The sequence below is a fragment of the Echiichthys vipera genome, assembly GCF_963691815.1.
Source record: "Echiichthys vipera genome assembly, chromosome: 7".
NCBI lineage: Eukaryota > Metazoa > Chordata > Actinopteri > Perciformes > Trachinidae > Echiichthys > Echiichthys vipera.
The window spans coordinates 19,630,967-19,652,417 of record NC_139832.1 but is presented as its reverse complement, the minus strand read 5'-3'; the positions used below and the strand labels follow the sequence as shown (position 1 = coordinate 19,652,417).

The following is a 21,451-nucleotide window of genomic DNA, read 5'->3' as shown; positions in this document are numbered from 1 at the left end:
ACTAGATTGGACAACACGGATGAAATAGCAGCATTGATGTTGACGCCATTGTTGTCTGAATCACAAACAGTCGCTTCTCCGCTACGTCCCATCTATAAAACCTCGCCCGGCGGTCCTGATTGGCCTGACCATTTTTTGCAGACCCTGAAATCCCTGTGCAATGGAGCAATCCCAAATGGTTGAGTGGAGCTAGGCGGAGTCAAAGCGGATGCAAGGCAGAACAAAAGTCATCTGGCAATAGTTGGGTAAACTGCTCACATCAGTGGCTACAACAGGGTTATAACCTCACATAAAAAGACTTCTTTTTGTAACTTTTTCCTTTTTATTTCACCTGGAGACCTTCTCCAAAAGTGCCATGAACCAGAAGTGAACCAACTCATTGCATGAATCTGGTGCCAGTTGTCTGCATAAGACCTTGACTCGCCTCCCACTGACATGGCAGAGAGGAAGAAACAACCACTGGATTTCACTTTGAACACATGTATTGAGCTACAGTGAAGTGGGGCATTTATCTGTAATATGAGTCAGAGGTTAAAAAAATCTGCATCCCTTTTCATCCGGGAAAATAAACGGCACATTGAAAATTCGGTCTCTCTTATATGTTTAGAGACCAAGTAAGAAAGCGAGAGAGAGAGAGAGAGAGAGAGAGAGAGAGAGAGAGAGAGAGAGAGAGAGAGAGAGAGAGAGAGAGAGAGAGAGAGAGAGAAAATTTGGCTTTGAAGCCATTGTGCTTGAAAAAGGACTCCTTCGGGTGGCCTACAAAGTCCTCAGTCAGCTGCTCTGGGCTAGATTTCAACTTTAAACTGAGCTGAGCCTCCCAGTTTTGGCCAACCACTGCTCCAGGCCTTGTGGACAAATTACCCATGTCACACCTGTTCGTTTTTCTGCTCTATATCAGCACAGTGCAGCAGGTCTATACAGGGGAAATAAATGTGACAGCACTGAGAAAGGGGAAAGCAAATGCTGGTGCCTGTCACATCAATCATCTGTCAGAATTTCAGTCAGGTTTGTCTTTGTGTACATGCTGGTGGGGAAAGTATGTGATCTTGGAAAAAAAAGGTTGTAAAAGAAGGTGTGAACTGGAGTGTGTGATGGTTTATGTACAGTGTTGGATGTGCATATGCATGATTATGGAAAGGCTGAGGGCTTTAAATTGGCAATCATGGCAAAAATGTTGCAAAACATCTTCACATGTGGTAAAAATCTCTTTTCTGTCATCGTTCATCCTCAACATGCATCTAAAAGCCAAGCCTGACCTTAAAGCAATATTGTGCAACTATTTCACCTTATAATAAATAAATAACTTCAAAATCATTTTGATGGCATACTGACCTTTAATAGGGAGAATGGTGCTTCTGTCATGCTCACTCCACACCCCATCGCCTCTTAATACAACTCACTTCATGTAACTTTAGCCAGCTGGTATTATCTCCTGGCACTAAAACTGATTTTGGTGTAACTGGATTATATTTTATGATGAAAAAGTTTTCTTGTTCTCGCTCTGATGTCTGGGCAAGAATAAATCTCAAGTTTGATGTATAGTTGTTTGCGAGAGTTAAAAAAAATAAAAGGCTGCAGAACAGACACCGTCCATTTTTACAACAGAGTGAATTATACAGTGAGTAGGTTCTGTTTTAACTGTTCTGTGAAAAGAACCAGAATTTGTGTCATAAATTGTGTCTCTGTTTGACTCCCACTCCAGTTATCTGTGAAATAACCTTGACCCACCTCATCCTTTCCGTTGGCGCCCCATTCTTCATAGAACTGAACTAAACATTTGTATATAATCGTGTGTGTTTCATTAAACTGTCAGAACATTGTTGAACTTGAACTTGGCTTTGCGTCACATTGTTCTCCAGGCATTTGTAACAGTTTTCAGAATAAATTTGCTATACAATCAAGGCAGTAGATTGAATTTTGATCCGAACCAGAACAATTGTGATCAGATTATTCCACAACATGCTCCAAATGAAATGAAAAAACACCAGTACTAAACAATGCTGCTTCAGTATATGGGTGGGCAGGGAGTAGCTTATAGGAACACACAAAAACAGCTAACATTAACAGCCAACAGCCTCAATCATAGATAAGTTATGCATAAAGTAACAAATCGGATTTGATTCCAAACGTAGAGAATGGATGTCACAGAGAGAAATAATCCTGCAACAGTATGGATGAATAAACGAATAACAAAAGCCACTTTATTTTTCTTTAATTACATTTTACTTTGTACTGTGATTTTCTCTTTGCATGTCTCCATGGGTTGCAGCACCAGAGAGGACAGTCTCTTTGCTCTACCTGTCTTCCTGTTGCATTAACTGATCCAGTGTCCCATCTTGAATCAGCTTGAATCAGGGCATGAGCGTGACTAAAACACACTCACTCACATTTGATCTACCTTTTACACAACGTCAAAAAGCCTCAAAGGCTCTCACTGCTCTTTTCAGCCCAGACTATTGTTTGCTGTGAGCCAGGTAAAGTCTAGAGGAGGCTATCTGCCAACTCCACTCAACAACTGCAGACAGTCCGATGAGTACGCTGAACAAAGACCCACTGTGTCGACTTAACAGCAACAGAGGAGCGAGCGCAGAGAGAAGACGGGCTGGAAATCAAAGATGAAAATGAAAGGCTTGCATTGTCAATATTTGGCAGGAACAGAGAGGAATACGCAAGGACACTCCTTTGACAAATGAATACACCAGCTACAAGGGTATATCTGCACATACACACAGTTACACCAGTGTGCTCTCCTCACTGAGTGTAACATTATTTTCATAAATTAGCAAGCGTGAGTAACAACAACACAGGACAAAAAAGTTATTATCATAAATAAGGTGCATAATAGCACCTCTTTGCATCAGTTGAAAACCATAACCTTGTAATTAAGAGGAAGAAAAGCAATTTGCTCCTGCTTCACAGCACAGCATACCCCTCTCCCTGTTCCTGTTGGCATCTTTTAGAATTGTTTTAATTTTCCTGGCAAACTGACTGTATGACTAAAGCCTCGCTTGCCACCACTCTACATCTCTGTCTCTCCGACTCACTCACTCACTCTTCCCTCCTGTACCACACATTTGGCATGCCTTTACTCAGCTGCTAAAAATGAGAAACAACTCTAAACATCTGATTAGCCTGTAATCAGCTCCTACACATCCCAGAGGGACAGATAAAGGAGAGAGAAGGAAACGGGAAAGACTGTATGACTCAGCCTGCAGAGTAACATTAAAATGAAAAACTGGCAGCTCATGTCCTTGAAACTTTCTCTGAGACAGCCTGTCTTCTGCTTTCAAATGATGCAATGCCTCAAACACCAGCTATGTAGCCTGTCCAATATTAGGTGGCAGTTTGGTTAAGTTGAGGTAAGTATGCAAAAAAATGGGACAACTGTGGGCAAATGCTTTTTGATTCAATTATGACATTAAGTATGTATGACACAATAAAAAATCCATTTGCATTCCTCCCTTCCAGCCTCTTAGTTAAGGGTACATTAAGTATATGCAAGACAATTTTTTTTTCAGTCTGTTATACACATCTCTCACACACACACAGAGGCCTGAAATACACACACAAATAAACAGGACATATTCATATGCATTGAATGGGGAGATGTCAGAGTGAGGGGCTGCCCATGGCCAGGTGCCTTGAGCAGTTGGAGGTTCTTTACTCTGCTCAAGAGTACCTTGGCAGTGCCCAGGAGGTAAACTGACACCTCTCACGCGACCATTCCACGCTCCCTACTTGGTCCTGGGGTTCCTTCAACTTATTATCCTTTGTGATGTGTTCATTTCTCCCTGGCCTGTTTTCACTGCTCTTACATCAACACAAAAACCATTGATCATCACCAAATTTTATGTAACTCCCTTTTAAGCTTAAGGTTTTCATGAATAACTGCAGTGAATATACAAAGAATAGACAGAGCTGGACCATATGAGATGTTGCATACCGTGCTGGCCCAGGTGTCATCATTACAATATTTTCGACTCTTTCTCTGCCTCCTCTGTCCTGGGTGGATGAATACCAGAGCAAGTTGCCATCCTTGGACTGGAATGTCACCCCAGGTGTCACTTCCTCAGTTGCCTCTTTCCCAGGTGTTTCTTCCTCAGGTGCCTATTCCTCACCATCTGTTGACTGGTCGGTCTCACAATGGTCTGGATCAAAATCAGAATCGATGTTGTCTTCTATATCTGAGACATCCTCCTCTTTTTCTGGTTCAACTTCAATCCCCTCTTCATCAGTTTGAAATAAAAGGTCAAGAGCCTCTCTGGCAGAAAATCGTCTAATCAGGTGCCTACTTAATGGCCCTCATTTATCAAATGAACGTACGGCAGAAAAACGTGCATACGACCATTTCCTGGCAAACTTCGGCATTTATCAATTTGGACGTGAGCGGGAGCTATGATCAAATCTCACGTCTGGTCTGAGGTCGTGTACGCAAGTTTCAACCTGTGCTATTTGCGGTGCAGCACAGCTAAATCTGGCTGAAAATAATGAACAAACCCCAGCTGTCATTAAGCATAAGCAGTCACATATTAAGAAAAGTTAAAGACAGATTCTTAAAACGAATAAAAAAAATAAAAATTGGAAAAAAAATTGGTTGGAGCAATTGATTGTACTCATGTGCGTCTGAAGGCACCATCCATGAATGATTACGCATTCATCAATCGCAAATACTACCAGTCGATAATTGTACAGGGGATTTGTGATGCCAGACTATTGCTTTTTAACGTGGTGGCCAGGTGGCCAGGGGGGGGCACACGATTCTTTTATATTTCAAAACAGCTCGGCTCCAGCCCCCCGCGACCCCGACAGGGACAAGCGGTTGAAGATGAATGAATGAAAAGGCAATGAATGAGTTGGCGCGGCTGCAGGAATGCGCACTGCAGAGCCAAGTCATTTCCTCGGTAAGTGGCTACCCTCGATAAATTGCATTAAATCAAACAAGGTATCAGATGATTAACATCTTGGTATGGTTCTTCTAGGCGTAAAAGGTTATCCCCTAACGGAATACCTAATAACCCCGCTGGTAAACCCGGCTACAGAGCAGAAGTGCAGGTTCAGCAGTGCGCACACACGCACACGGGTCACAGTGGAGCGCTGCTTCGGGTTGACTGCCTTCATTATTATTTTCCATACAGCGTTTTTATGGGCCCCTTTTATTCCACTCTTAAGACTCCCAAAAAGCACATCTTTATTTTGCTCCATCTCGGATGTCAGGATGCCGATCTGTGTGTCGGAAAAGTTTATTTTTGTACCAGCGTTCTTCCTCTCCATGTTTGACCTCAGTGGGCGAGGCCTCGAAACCAGGAATATTTAAGGGCGTAAAAAGTTAATGACGATCGAATTCAGCTGCCGCATTTATCAAGGCCCGCTCATTCGTACGCTGAGATTGGTCGGATACGAATGTTTCGTAAATCACACGTGGGTCCTGTTGTACGACCAATTATGCGCTCAGATCTGCGCCCGTTTTCACGCAAGATTGATAAATGAGGCCCATTGTGTTCAGAGTAAAATATGAGCAATGCACAAATAAAACTACAGTATATATGTGTAGGGGTCTGTTAGAAGATACAATACATTTTTTATCGGAAGGATTGGTTCACATGGGGTGATAGGCACATAAGCACAGGAAAGAGGTTTGAAGAGGGGACACCTAATTGTTCAGTCTGAGAGGGGTTTGTGAGGTGGAGTGTGTGTGTGTGTGTGTGTGTGTGTGTGTGTGTGTGTGTGTGGGTGTGGGTGTGTGCGTGTGTGTGTGCGTGCTTGCGTGCCTGTGTGTGTGTGTATGGATTTGTGGTAGTGTACTATCTGATGGAGGAACACAATCTAGGGTCACCCATTCATTTCCTACCAGGAACACCACAAGTGTTACAAAGTTGACCAGAACTCACCACTAAAAATTCAATGAAAGTGGTGATCAGCAATTGCATATGCACAAATGCCTAGTGTGGAGGATATCACAAGGCCTTGGGACAATCAAATGTGACAAAATATTTGTGATTGTTGAAAGTAGGAAATCTGTCAGATTAAACCTGAACACAACAGAAATTTAAAGACTTGTCAAGGACTTTCCAGGCCCAATTACCTAATCATCAAGAACCCATCATGGTATAGTTTGAGGCATGGATCAAGGTTCATTACTGTTACACAGATAATTATTATAATGAGAACTAGCAGGCTGACCTGTTTGTTTGTTCTAATGCTAGACCTGAGCCATGACAGAAAGAAAGAAAACTACCAAACTAAACAAACAACAAAAATATGCACTACACATGCTGTAAAATACTCTCCTAAAAAGTAGCTGAATTTCCTGTGCACCAGTCTCACAAGTCACTTCATATATCATCTCCCCGTCCATATATGTACACTACCACACTCACACCAAGAAGACCACACCAGAAGTCCTGCAGTGCGCCAGACACTCTTCTTCAACTCTTCTGGTTTTATCGGGCCCTGTTTAGCTTTAACAACACATTTAATTAGCTTTTTGTAGTAAAATGAGGAGGTGTCATAGAGATAGCTTCTCCTTTCAACTTCCTGAATCAGTTGTTCTTCGTCCATTCTGACACTTTTAACTACACGTACACGGGTAAAAAAACAAGAAGAGGTCCTTCATTAACCTCTAGAGTTCCCTCATAAAAGAGAGGAGTCAAGGAATTACTCTTTACTCTTGCTCATCCCTACCCAATACTCTATATTAAAAAGTTATTTTGCCTCTCCAACTGTCAAATGATCAAATGGTTGTAGGTGCAACCGGCACCCCAAAGATGATTGTTCATTTCTTGATTAACTCAAACTTTCAGTTTGATTAAAAGTAGGCCCAAACCCTACTGAAACAAAGGCCAAACATGTGGCCTTCCCCCACAACAGGTCACACCCAGGTGTGAATTATTCAAAGGACCCCCAAACTGTTCATTGGCTAACTTGACCTCTGGCGATGACATCATCGGTGTCTATAAAAATGTAGGACACCACTTCCTCAAACTCTCTCTCTCCCGGATCTCTCTCAACTCAACTCGACGCGCTCCTGCAGATCCAGTAGACCAGCTGCCCGCTGTCCCCTCGGCCCTGGACCTGTTCTATGGCGTAGGATCACCAGCAAAGGTTAACCAACTGGTTACCAACTCAACTGAGCAAACAAAGAGCGATCTGAGTCCTCTTTTGTCTAAGAGCAACAACCAAAACAAGAACCTTTCTGCAACCAGCTTCCTTTCTTCAACCAGCCACTGGCATCAAGCAACGCAACTTATCTCCCATCTCATGGACTGGTAACTAATCACCAACTGGGCATTACTACATGTTATAAGACTTTATGAACGGCTAGATAGAATTGTAACTTTGTCATAACCTGAATAAGAACTGAGATCTCCAGGCTGCAGGCCTTTGTGTAACTTAAATATTCACACCTTCTCTGCAGGGGTCCAAGCCCCCACCTCTCCTCTTTGTTTCACACACACACACACACACACACAAACACACACACACACACACACACACACACACACACACACACACACACACACACACACACACACACACACACACACACACACACACACACACACACACACACACACACACACACACACACACACACACACACACACTTGCTGTCAGCTTTAGTCAGTTTATTGTGTGTTTTGTTGTGCATTTATTAATTTGTTAATAAATGTTTGTGTTTACCATATGTCTGTTTATTTAATATTACACAAAGATGAATGAGCCAGCCTTTACTAAGAAAATAACTTTTAAATTCTTCAACTAATTAAACTATTACATTTATCGGTGTTCAACCCTTAATTAGTAGTTTAATATATTTAATGAGACATTTATATTAGTTGTCACTCCCTCTATGACAGTGGTGCCCCGAGGAACTCTGGTTTAACTAGAGTAATTTTTATTATTATCTTTGATAATTATTGGTGATAACTAATATTGACTTGATTAACGATAAGTTTGAATCAGTTGAATTGAATTTGGATGTTCAATAAGAATATAAGACTATTCATTAGTTTTTTGTTCATAAAGACTCTATTGAACTGTTAGAATGTTTATGATGTTCTGCGGGATGTTTACAGTCATGTAATCCACATAATGGAATAAACAAGGCAAGTTTGACCACCAAGCACTATGTTCTAGCGACCCTAACAACAGATCGAAAATGTGCAACAACATTTTTTTTCAACATTTTCAAATCCCAGAGCTTATATCATACTAAGATGATGTGAGCTGTCCCTCAGACTCACCTTGGGTCCGGCTCACTCTGCACCTACCACTGGGGACCAAAATGTTCCCAGAAGTACACAGCACACTGACTTGCAAATATAAAAAAAAATCAACTGCTGGACTCAAAGAATCTCTGTGAACTGAGAGGTATCTGACTGATTATTTGAATCTTTGACTTTCAGGAGGCAGCCCTACTTTAAAGCAATCACAATCATCTTGGGTGGAACTAAACCCAGGATGTAGCAACGCACCTGCAAAACATAGCAGAGGCAGTGAAAGGGTAATAAAATGCCATCTGAAATAGATGACCAATGGCTTTGTCTTTATACCAGTAGTCTACTATACATCTGTAGAGTCGGACTACAGATTTAATGATTTACATACAAATCACACAGCATTTGTTCACTTGCATGAATTACCCTGTTACAGACTATGTGCTTCTAGGCTCTTTTGGGTTCATTTTTAATGTCATATGTTGAGAGAAATGGAGAGGGAGGGAGGGAGACGGAGTGGTTGCAGGCAAAATCAATTCATTCCTTTGTGGCAAACTTCTGGCCAAACAAATGTGTATAGCCACTTTGGGCTAACTTTTGCAATTGGTTTGCAAAAGTTCAGAAAGAGTATTATTGACTCTTTACTCTCCAGTTTCATCCCCCTTATCTTGAACTTTGTGCACTTTTCATGGGCAATCTTGCCCAATCTTGTCAAATCATATTTAAAGACAACTTGTTTTAACAAAACTTGTGAATTGTGTGTATTGCTCTTCACTGGCTCCTTCTCAATATTACGTCATCCCCTGTGTCCTCTCTATCTCTCGCTTTCTCCTTCTGTTGGTTATCCTGTGCAGACACAGAAAATGTTAGCAATATGAAGGGGAACACTATCTGACCCCTCACAGGTCAGCCTTTGTAACATTCAACACAGTTTGTCAGTCTGCCGGTTAATGTGTCTCACTCCCCCTTTTTCTAGTCTTTTACCTTACCTTGGCTCCTCAAAGCTACCTGCCAGTTTTCATGATGACATTCCTCCCCCATCCCTCTTCCTTTAAGTCCCATCCCTTTTAACTTGAATATGACCAGAGTGAGAAATGAAAGTAGACAGGTAGCTGATGAATAATGGATGACCAAACTGTTTGAAATTCCCTCTATTTTCAAAGCAAGGAGAAGGAAATAAGTGAAACTTATTTTGGAGGAGATGGAGAGATAATAGTTTAGAGGAGGCCAGGTCTGAAGTTGTTGGCTAAATTGAGACGTATAGTGCATTGTGACAATGTATATTATTAGAAACACATTGCCAATATATATATATATATTTTAGTGTTATCACCCATACTTTTCCTTCAGGCTTTCTATCCAACTGTTGTTTATAGCATTCTGTTTTATCTGTCTACAGCTTTTCTATATGTTAATAATTTGGAAATGTCGGGTTTATTTCGACCTGTTGTCTTTCAGTGGAGATAAGCAGCAAATATTTACTCTGATCACTTGAAAGACAAAAAAACACTACCACACCAGACAAGAACAAGATATCAGGAAAACTAAGAAAAGAAATGCACATTTTTCGTGTCTCTTCAATGTTAGTATCAACTCCGCAGAGAAATGATTCACTGCTGCACTCCGTGTTCAATCCATGTGTGCAGCTACTTTCTGTTGAAAACACATTCTCCTTTTCCCTTGAAGGAAGTTATTTGACAACCAATGAGTGTCCTGTCACTTGAAATGACACCAAATTTAATAAGCCAAACCTCCGTAATGACACTTGAGATTATTTGCCTCTCTCTGCACAGCCTACTGGACTGGCACAGGAGTGGCATGAAGAGTCAATTTCAATGATAGGATTTGAGTAAATATCAGCATAAACTTTCTGACTAAACTTTCTTTCAGATTTCAGGGTACAAAGCTACCCTGAAGTGCTGGATACCTTCTCAATGTCAAGCACCCACGCATAAAGTAAAGTAAGTAAAGACCAACTCTCTCCGTCTTCCATTAGGGCTGTTTGTCGTTCTCTCTGTGTGATGTGGCTTTCTTCTTCAGCGCTCTCATTCTGCTTGTCTAAAGCTCTAAACAAGTCAAGAGGGCTAAAAACTTCTTCAGCAGAAACATGAGACAAATCCCCCCACAGCCTAATAGTTTGGCCTAAATACTGAACAGAATCAAAATCACTCATGTTTACTATAATTACATAACGTTTCCTATTACACAGGAGAGTGAGAGTATGGACTATCTAAGGTCAGCCTGAGAAAGGGAAAATTGTTTTGCTGTTTTAAAATATTCTTTTCGACTTGTGCCATATAAGGTAAATTAAAACATAACTCTTCTTGCCCTGGGCATCATTTTAATTAATGCTATTTAACATTTAAAAAAAAGAAAATCTAATATTAGATGCATTCATGTGAATGGTCGATGTTGTGTGAAACATTTCTTTCATCATTAAGATTTAGAGTCTGAGCTACTTCAAAGTGTTTGCGGTCAAAGTCTAACAGATTTAATTGATTTATTTGCTGAAATGGCAACCCTTCTTGGTTCTTCCTTGCTGTGGGCTAGAAACCGGGCTAATGAGACACTTTACAGCACAGCCTGTGCCTATACTCATGGCAGCTTTTGAAGCACATTCCTTCAGTATCCAACTTCATTAAGAATCAATAATTGCTGTACTTTGATGGATTATACCTCCCATTAACATTTCATTTAATGTTAGTGGAGGTAGTTAGTTGTCTTAAGGCTTGATCCTAATTCTGTCATCCTGTTTAAAACATGAAACAAGACTGACTGATTAATACCTAAATAAGTAACATGAAGCGCAATTATTGACAAGGTGTCATAAGAACACCTTTGTTCCTGCACTCTAGATGTCCTCAGTAGGTCCCCTGATTGTTGATGTGATCACCACCTGCCTGCACACCTGTCTTGCATCAGCTACTTAGTTTTGGTATGTACAAATTATACAAATTAAATTTCTTCTGAGCATTCCATTGTTCATTTAATAAAGGAACATTCCTTCAATGATTGATTCAATTGAATTTATTAAATGCTAACTGTGAAGATATCAACATGCAATGTTGTTGACAACAAAATACCTTTTTTTTCTCTCTCTCTTTCTCGCTGTCTCCCTCTCTCTCAAACACAGACACACACAGCTGGCACTGCAGCACGCAGCAGGTCCCTGTCCTTGTCTCTGTCCTCTGTTCTGACAACTGTGCTGCTATAATGCAGAAGTTCTGCAGGTCAGATTTCATTAATGCATGTTTTTGCATGTTGGACAGTGTGGATGGGCTCTCACAACGGGCCGGGTGGGTGCTACTGACCCGCACATTGCTAATGAGCACAGTCAGGAGCACTCACTGCAAATCTGCATTCTTAATTATTCAACCTGTGATTTTCATCAGATAATGATCAAGATCAAATCTTATATGAAATTAGTTCGATTAAAATTACCAAACTATTGGGTAGACAAGATTAATTGAAATTTTCTGTATAATCTAATAGGCCATTTGACACAGCTGAGACTTAAAAAATACTGACAAAATTAAGATGAAAAACATTTGGATTCAAATATTGGCTTCTTTTAAACACTGTCTCAACAACTATTCTCTATTTACACAATTAAGATGACTGTCCACAGCTGTAATGTCAAGCTATTTCAAAATGCTGATGATATGGCAAACAGTATGATCAGGAGGGAATATTAGGGGAAGCTTTATGTTTGGATTTACATAGGCAAAAACAACTCAGATATTATATATTATATATTTCTCCCTCATCTTCCTTCGGCTAATCTAACAAACATGGGTGAGGGAGTGAGGGAAGTAGAGAGGTGTGGATGGCGACCAACGGTGCTCTACAGTTCCGTATCCCACCACCTTGCTCACTAAACAATGTCTTTCGAGTGAGCCGATCAGAATTTAAGGATTTAATATTCTATACTCAAACTGTGACTTAAAAGGTGCTGTACTCGAAATATTGAAAAGTCTGGGATGGTATTACTTCACACGGCTCTCATCAAAAGATCATCACCAGGTCGTTGAATACCGACTCACACACACTAACATGCATGCACTGCTTGGGATGTCATAACTCCACTATCTTTACATGGCAAATAGTTGTTTGCTGCTACATTAATGTTCAAGATGTCAAGTACTCTTTGACTATAATTTTTTTAAACATTCCATGTAAACAGACCCATTGTATTGTGGCGCATCATGTATTTTTTTCTGCATTCCTTTTTACTGAGCTTAGTCTGCTCAGCCAGTGACAAGTGTCACTTGATTTTTCTGTGGAATATATAATGAACCAACAACTTGGCATCAGCTAAAATGTCACCAGCAATTATTAATTTAGTTTAAGCAGCATGGTAAATATTTCATTCCCTACCTCCCACTGTAATTTTAATCCTGTCTGAATGAGGCCCGAGTCTTTAATAGCGCTGCGCAAATGGGTTGAGCTGCTCAATGTAATGCAAGTATTTCTTATATTGAGTTTCTCAAATGTAGCACCTGGTTACTTCAGTTATTTAAATGTAAAGCAAAGTGAGGATGCCTCCGGTGCATTATTCTTGTTGTTAAAGAATTAATGTAGTCCTCACAAATATACACATACAATCGTGCGTGTGTGTGGGCTGGGCGCTGTGTATACTGACTCTGACCTGTGAGTCACACCGTTTGTGTTCTATAACAAATGCATTTGACCTACACGTCCCAGGGGGCAAACATGCACACTGGCACACACACACACACACACACACACACACACACACACACACACACACACACATACACATACACATACACATACACATACACATACACACACACACACACACACAGAGTTATGCAGAAACAGACAGGAGAGGAGAGAGGAAGGTAAACAGATCTCCTCTTTTTTGCCAATTCATTTTTTGCATGCTCTCCTTATGTCCGGCTCTCCAACTGTCTTTCTTCCACTATGTCCTTAACCTGTCTGCAGGTCACAGCTATGACACCCTCAGAGTCACTGTTACAAGCAGAAAATCAAGAGGATGAAATAAGAACAAACACAGAGGCCATGAAATAAATACAGAAATGTATGCAGAAGAGGAGAGGAGCAGAGTGTCAAGGCTAAAGTTAGAAAGATACAGATATGTGCCTTGGAAGATCAGTCAAAAATGCATAGAAGTTGTCATAAACACAAAGCCCTCAAATGTCTACAAAATTTTTGGAGAAAGCTTTTAAGTTATCTACAAAGTTGTATATCTAGTGTGTCAGAGAACAACATAAATAGAGTAACTATTCAACCTCCTAACCTCACCTAATCTTACCTAAGCCATACAGAAAATGATTATTTTATGCTGTCGTTCCATTACAACATTGAAACTTAAAGTCCTCATGCACCAGTGGTAAGCGTCTTATTTTAGTGCTATTCAGAAGCAGTGGATGTCAAAAATGATTACTGAAGACCAATACCTGCTGAAGGACAAGCAGATAAGATGCGGTCTGGAAACTAGTAATGCCAGTGATGATGCCCTGTGCGCCGCTTTGTGTGAAAGAGCATGTTCTTGTTAAAATTTACCTTGCAGAACTTTGCTTCAGCTGTCACTGTTGGTTGGCTATATGCTTTCTTTTTTATACATCTATTTACCTTTATCACCCATTTCTGTTTGCTTTTGATGTTTGTTTAGATTGTAAATCAAATTATGACCATTGACCAATGTTTTCAAGGTTAAATCAATGATGGCAGCGATGCCACCCTCCAAAATACAGACAGACCTTGGCCAATCATGTGAAACTGCTAGGTAATTAAAGTTATTGTGGCCTAAGGTAATTGAGCATGTTCCTTGATCTTCCCAGAAACCCAGAGCAAAACAAAAGCTGCCCTATCATTCAGGTTTTCAACTGAGCAAAATATGTATTCAGAGACCAGTCAACTCCTACACAACATTCAGTTGAACAACTCCATGTTATGCAGCATTTGATACTGACACAATGACTATATTCTACTGCACACAAAGTAGCATCAATAACTTCAGCATTTAGACCTTGGGTAGGCAGTTTATTTTGGCTGTTCGGCAAAAAAATCCATAATAATCTTTTATCATATTGTAATTCAAGTTTTCGGAGAGAAATCTAGACGTGTGCAACTCCTCACGAGAGAGACAGAGCGTGTCCCAATTGACTCAGGACAGAGAGGGGCAAGGGAGAGCTGCAGGAAAAAGTCTCACTCTGCTTCAAATTCTGGCTTTTTTCCCCTTTTTTGCACACTTCAGCTTTAAGTCACAAACTGGTAAGTTTTATTTCCCTTGTTAATTATTATCTCCATGTGTTTACTTTACACTAGTTTTAACATGATACAGTATATAACTCCAAGGGTGCAGAAAGAGAGCAATCTTAATTGAGTAGAAATTAGGCCTGAAAGCCAATAAATTCAATGATTAGTTTTCCGTTTTGTAAGTGCAGCACACGCTATGTGGCTCCCTCTTGCAGCAAGGGGAATCATTTTTATTGTAGCACATAGTGAAACTAATAGCCTTCCTGGTATGATGCTGGTAATATTTGAGCAAAGGCTTTTTCTGCAACATAGTTAAAGTTAATGAGCTGTCCTGTCAGTGACTTTTCAGTTGACTGGGATGATGGTTTGACCTGTGCCAGTAAATTGCAGATTGCTGGTGCAATATCTGTTTACATAACACAGACAGATAAAGAAGCCTAACAGACAAAAAAACTTTTGGAATTGAGGAGATGCGAATCAAATGAGAGGGATAAAAATATGTGAAAGCTTACTGACACAACTGCCCTCCTGTTAAAGCAAACTTTAAGTGCTTTCTTAGAGAGTCATGTTAGCAAGCAATAATTGATTTTGTTGCTGAACAGAGTGAAACTAAATGAATGTCAGAAAGCTCATTACTGACAATACAAAGCAATGAGCTACAGCAGACGACATTCAATCATACAACACAAACAAGCTCTCTCCCATTCTTTCCATCTACTCATTTTCTTAAACTCAAGACAACGCACAGTTTTGCAGATCGATTTCAATTAGTCTCACTTCAACTCTGGCACTTTTCCACATAATTTTACCCAATGCTCCTTACCTGATGCTCTGTATCTGTAATATATCTGGATCTGTGGCGTTAAGTGAGGCCACAAAGCTGCCCAAAGGAATGTTTTCCATCCTGGTGACTGTCAGGGGGTCGGGGAAGAAGACAGGGCCCTCGTTGATGTCCTGGACTGTGACATGGACAGTGGCAGTGGAGCTGGGGCCGTAGCCAACATCAGGAACTAGAGCGTCCTCGTTCTCCACTTTGATGAGTAGGGTGTGGAATGCTGTGGCCTCGTAGTCCAGAGGCTGGATGGAGGAAATTATTGTCAATGTAAGAGAAGGGTGATTATGCTACAAAGTATGCAGCGCTTGGTAATGAATGCTGTTTGATAGTTGGATATACTTTACCTTGACAACAGACAGCATTCCCTCATTATTGTCTGGATTGGTTTGTATCTCAAAGCTTAGCGTGGGATCTCCGTTAATTATAGAGTAGATTGCTCTCCAAGCCCCCGTGTCTGGGTCATCCCTGTCGTCTACTGTCAGGTTGACCACCACACCTGTCGAGCCCTCATACACGTATGCCTCAAACTGTCAGAGGACACAGACAGACAAATCAAAATTAGTGAGTTTGAAGAACTGAACAGACTATAACAGTGCAAATCAGATGGAGCTAAGACAGATGGAGTGGTATAGGCGAAGAATATTTGGGAGTGGATTTAGGTACCTCTAAAGGTGTGTTCAGACTGGATGTGCAAATGTAGCATTCATTTATCCACAGGCATATGCAAGGAAGCAATGTTTTTTTTTCATCCCCATTTTGTTTGTCTTGTACACAGGCATGAGCGATGTGATACACATTCTTGCCTGCGGTTCCTTGCTATTCTGCTGGTAGCAGTAATGCAGACCGCAAGCAAGCAAACTATGGATAAAAACAATGCAGGATTTAAATAATTTAAAATATTGTCCTGCAGGTGTTTTATGATGATGAAAATGCACTCAACATGTTTGTTAGACCTCAAGGATACAAACAATGCATTTTGTGGGAAAGACTGCATGTAAACATACATTTAGTTTTTTCTTCAAGTTGATATATTTCTGCTTGGTTGGTCATAGTCGTGGTGTATAAAACGATATAACCATCCTCATCATTAACATAATTGATTTTTATGGAGCAAACTGCAACTACAGAAGCTACAGCTGAAAAGACCGGAATAAATTAAGAAAGAAGAATATAAAGAATTTTTATAGTTGCTGGTACTCTGCAGTCAAATTCAAGAAAAAGCACTTGTCTGAAGATTAATTCACAGAATGAGTAAGACACACATGAGGGGAAACACCACAAATAACAGAATAAACAATATTTGTGTCCTCCATTGTGAATTCTCCATGGTGCATCTCATTTATCTTTCAGTGTCAATCACTCCTAACCTCTCTGCTCATTGTTGGCAGCAGGACTCAACCAGATTCCTATCGATGCATTCTGCCAGTAAGGCTCTCACTAAAGACTACATCCTGAACAGGGGTACCCTTGCAGGAGCTCCAGGCAGGCAGAAGCCATTCTGTGAGTGTGTATGTGTGTCAGGACCATTAGGGTGTCAGAGCTTACAGTGTAATCGTTCAAACACGGAACACTCTGTTTAAGGATAGCGCTGGTCCAGCCTAGATTACTGCATCTCCTGTCAGACCACGGTATTGTTGTTTCACAGATTACCCTCTTACAGCCTTACACTGCCTGGCTCTGTGCATTTACTGAAGAGACACAAACATTGATTTCCTCTTTCCTTTCTTTTCTCCCTTTTTATTCATCCCAAGCTTGTTAAAAAAAACCACATTGAACCATTCACAGCCATTTATGGCACAGAGGATAGAAACACAATGTCCTTTAAGAAAGAGGTTATGTTTGTGTCCACATAGGCATTATTGGCCCTTTTTGTCATGCAAGCCTGTGGCAGTCTGGTACAAAAGCACCGTGCGAAAATGAGGAGGCTGTAAGAAATTTTCAAAAAGCCCAGTGCTGATTCTTTAAACAAGTAGGGTGTACTGGAAATTAAATTTAAACAGCAACATTTAAACAGCAATTGCCTTTGCGCTAGGAAAGAACCCTAAAGCAGTGAAAGACATTTTACAAACATTACCTAGAGCTCTCTCTCTCTCGCTCTCTCGCACACACACAGACACACACACACAGACACACACACACACACACACACACACACACACACACACACACACACACACACACACACACACACACACACACACACACACACACACACACACACACACACACACACACACACACACACACACACACACACACACACACACACACACAATCACACACACACACACACACACACAAATACAGTGCAGACACAACTGCCAGTCAGATTGGGTTTAATCATGTGGGGCAGTCATGCGGCAGGAGGAAACACTGTATTCTGTGTGATGTGGCCACTGGGCTTCTGCCCTGCAGCTGATAAGGCCCCAATTCCACCTGGAGCACAAAGCAGCCAGTCACCTGAAAGACTAGAAGGAAATGACTAACTACGAGACCAGAGCTTCAAGCCTGAAATGACTTAAACACATTAAGAGAGAGTGGGGAAAGATGGCAAAAGAGGGCGAAAAAAAGGTCTGCCTTCAAGTTTGCTTTTATCCACGTGTGTGTGTGTGTGTGTGTGTGTGTGTGTGTGTGTGTGTGTGTGTGTGTGTGTGTGTGTGTGTGTGTGTGTGTGTGCATGCGTGTGTGTGTTTGTATTGGTCTTTTGGGCTGTTCAGAAACTCCCAGCCCCAGACAGAGAGACAATCACAGTAGTGGCTCCTGCTTACTCCACTCTCTCGCCAGGGCAATGCAGGCCAATAGTCAAATAAAGTCCCAAACACACACACACACTCACACTAAGATATACACTTGCGCACAAGCACACACACACAGTTCACAGTAGGCAGAAGAACAGACAATAGACAGACAGACAGACAGATAAGAGACCATAAATCACAGAGCCCTACACTCAAGGCATAAAGATTCCAAGGAGTAAAAAACTACTGTGTGGCATTGATTTCCTTATTCCCATCTCCTTTTATGCCTGACTTTTTCAATAATCTGTCCCATAAATCTTCAAGGTAATGTCATTCTGACAACATATAATTGGGTGATCGTCTTTTGAGCGCAATAACTTTAGAAGAAAAAAAAATGGATAATGTCAAGTTTCAGTTGACAGTTTTAACAATGTAATTTTTTACTGCGTTATTTTTACCTATGATTGTGGCTTTGTTGTCGTTTGTTATTACAGTCTTTCACGTCATAAGTGTACAAGCATAACCCCATTTCATTTCACGTGAACCTGATCTAGGAAAATAATGCTACAGCTTTGTGTGTGGACCCAAAATTGCATTAATTCCTCTGCAATACAAAAAGGTCAGAAACATTACTCCAGAAATGGGATTAACTTAAGCTTTGTTTAATAATGAAGGGAATGGACACGTGGACACGTGACATGGAGAAGACATGATGCTGTAGATTACAAACTGGAGGAAGAGAGAGAAAATAGTGAGGGACGAACTCAAAGTAATATTACTGTTATGATGTAATGCAGTGCAAAATCAGCATTTAAACTGCATCACTATACAATAATGATTTAACAACTGATGCAGACCAGATGTTTGCAGTGATGGATTATACAACTTCAGCATGTGTCAACTTTTTTATACTATAAAGAGCTGAAGGGAAACCTGTACCTGTCTGGAACGATAGCAGGCACAATAGGTGCTGGTTCCACCTGCAAGCTAATGAAACCCAGTGGCTATAGGTTAAGTAATTACAAGGTCTGAGATCATGATGCTAATCACATGTTACCATTGGGCTTTAAGTTATCAAAATATGTTTAGAGTGGAAAAGCCAGTCTGTGTGTCTAGTCTGGTGTTGAGATTTGTTCTTTTTGATATCTCTGCGCTTTAAATTGTGTGATTTGTTACTATAACTGACCGGAGATAAATAGGATTCATATATTTATTTTTCATATATTAAGATTCACACCAGGCTTAATAAGGCTTGAAGTTACAACTTATCGTCTACTGTTATTGAAGGTTTTTACAATTCAATAGCTAAATAAAGTAATTTCATCACAACATGTTGCTTCTATGAAAGAGCAGTTTATGATGTATCTAATGTTGTGTTGTTCATACCATATAATGGTTTCTTGCTTTGTTTATAATACAGAAGGAACTTGAAAAAAAATGCACACTGAATCGCACTTGCAATATTGGTCTTAAGAAATTACATTTAGATCATTCCATATTGTTCAGCCTTACTCAGAACCTTAAATAGTAATCTGCAACCACAGCAAGACAGCTGGTTGATTTCTTCAAACACAACATGCAAACACCATGACACTTTCGTCTCAACACTGTCAACAACATTTAATGCACCTCCAACAGATGGGGGTGCAAAGGAAGCCAGAATTCCAGCAAAAGGCCTGAAAATGAGAATCCTTGGAAGAGTATACACATCTGTCAGTTTTACAGAGTAACACTAAATGCTCTCTGCCTCATTAACCCTTCTATGGAAATTGCTTCCTATTCCTTATACAGGCTTTAATTTGTCTTCCATTGCCAGCTGGCATTTATTGCTTGTTACAAACCAATGACAAAGACCTTTTCTTCTACTCTGTTGTGTTCAGAGTTATGACCAATACAATACAAACAAGAAAAAAGGGAATAGAGCAGAAAGACAGAGACAAATGAGTCGGGTTACAGACTAGGTAAAAAAAAGTGGTTGTTTTGATTGTGATACTGCCTGCTACAAACCATCAAATTTATCAATCTGACTTTTCCATCTTGTTCTCTCTCACACAAAGAATCATGCACGTAATTACAATCAAGTAAACACACATATGCTCACCATATTCTTACAGATAGTACACAGCACCTTAGACACACAAGCAGAGACTGATGAAAATTAACTTATTTTATTCCTGGATGTCTCTAAGATTGTGTTATGAATACAGATGGCAGTTAGGGCAGCTCGGACAGCCAGCTAGACCGAAAGTTGAGCAGCTGTATGTTTGTAAATTACTTTGTGACACATCCCCAATGGCCCTAAGGTTTTCTCTAAAAGGCACACATAACAAAGGCCCATCACATTAAACCTCCTGCGACAAGACTATTTTGCCTTCAGGGAGCATTTGCTCCGTTGCCACACCCAGTGGCAGCCTTGAGTGGTGTTTATGGTTGCTAAAGTATCTGCAGTGTGAAGGCCTGTGTGCGATAAATCCTGTTACCATATCTTTCGCATCCAGAGAGAAGGCTCAAGAAGGTGTCGCGTTGCTGGGTTTGCACCTCTGCATTTTTGTAACTGTTGCTGCGCTTTTAATCTCAACATGGACGGCTATGAAAAAATTGCCTTAAGTACATGGTAAGAGAGTCAGCAGACGGGTAAAATAAGAGTAATTTTGCAGGAGGATGTGGGAAAATATGAAACTGCTTTGTCAAAGCTAAGATGATGGGGATGGCTGTCGAATTCTTTAATGATCAACTTTAGGCTTAAAGCATCTGGGGGCCCATTTCAAGAGCTAATGGTGAGCCAGGAAAACCCAAGGAGGAGAAAAGACTTCCCTGAGCTCCCTTCCGATTTAGCCTTATGCTAACTTGAGTGGGGATAAGATAATTCAGCTGTGCAGCTCTTCAGGACTTTCCAAATATTATCAGGCCAAATGGATCAAATTCGGATAAATAAATGAGTCATGTTGTAGAGTTTATAGACTATTTATTTCCTGAATAAACAGAAAACCTATACCATGATATTTATCGTTATCACAATGTAAAATTACCTATATCAGGATAGAAGATTTTGGCCATATTACCCATCTATATGGCACATTTAGCATAACAAATTTGTGATAAATCACTAAGGTAGGTGTTACGGTAATAGTCAAATTTAGAAAGAAATTATATAAAAAAGGAACCATGTACATTTTTGAAGCTGCTACTTGTCTGTCATTTTCTCTGCTTTCAAAAGCGGCTTAGCTCTCAGCAGAGAGGTGTAGACCGTAAATCTGTAAAAAGGCACCATTTTCATTGAAACCAGCAGGAATCTGAAATGAAACCAGATGAACGTGATCGCTCATCTTTCTATGCAATCCTATACACAGTGTCTGTGTAAAGGTTTGGCAACATACCTCTCCGTCTTACCCAAGACTCGCTTTTTTCCCTTCCCC

The 21,451-nt window shown here is 40.5% G+C and overlaps 1 protein-coding gene across 1 annotated transcript in view; it reads right to left on the bottom strand.

Annotated features, from left to right (window-relative positions):
- The window catches only part of cdh13 (cadherin 13, H-cadherin (heart)), a gene marked incomplete at its 5' end in the record, with an annotated part of 302,811 nt that overhangs the window by 65,636 nt on the left and 215,724 nt on the right, over window positions 1-21,451 (bottom strand). The window contains 2 exons of the mRNA XM_083916469.1: window positions 15,286-15,539; window positions 15,642-15,824. Coding sequence (XP_083772595.1) covers window positions 15,286-15,539; window positions 15,642-15,824 — 437 coding nt within the window. The remainder of the gene's footprint in view (window positions 1-15,285; window positions 15,540-15,641; window positions 15,825-21,451) is intronic.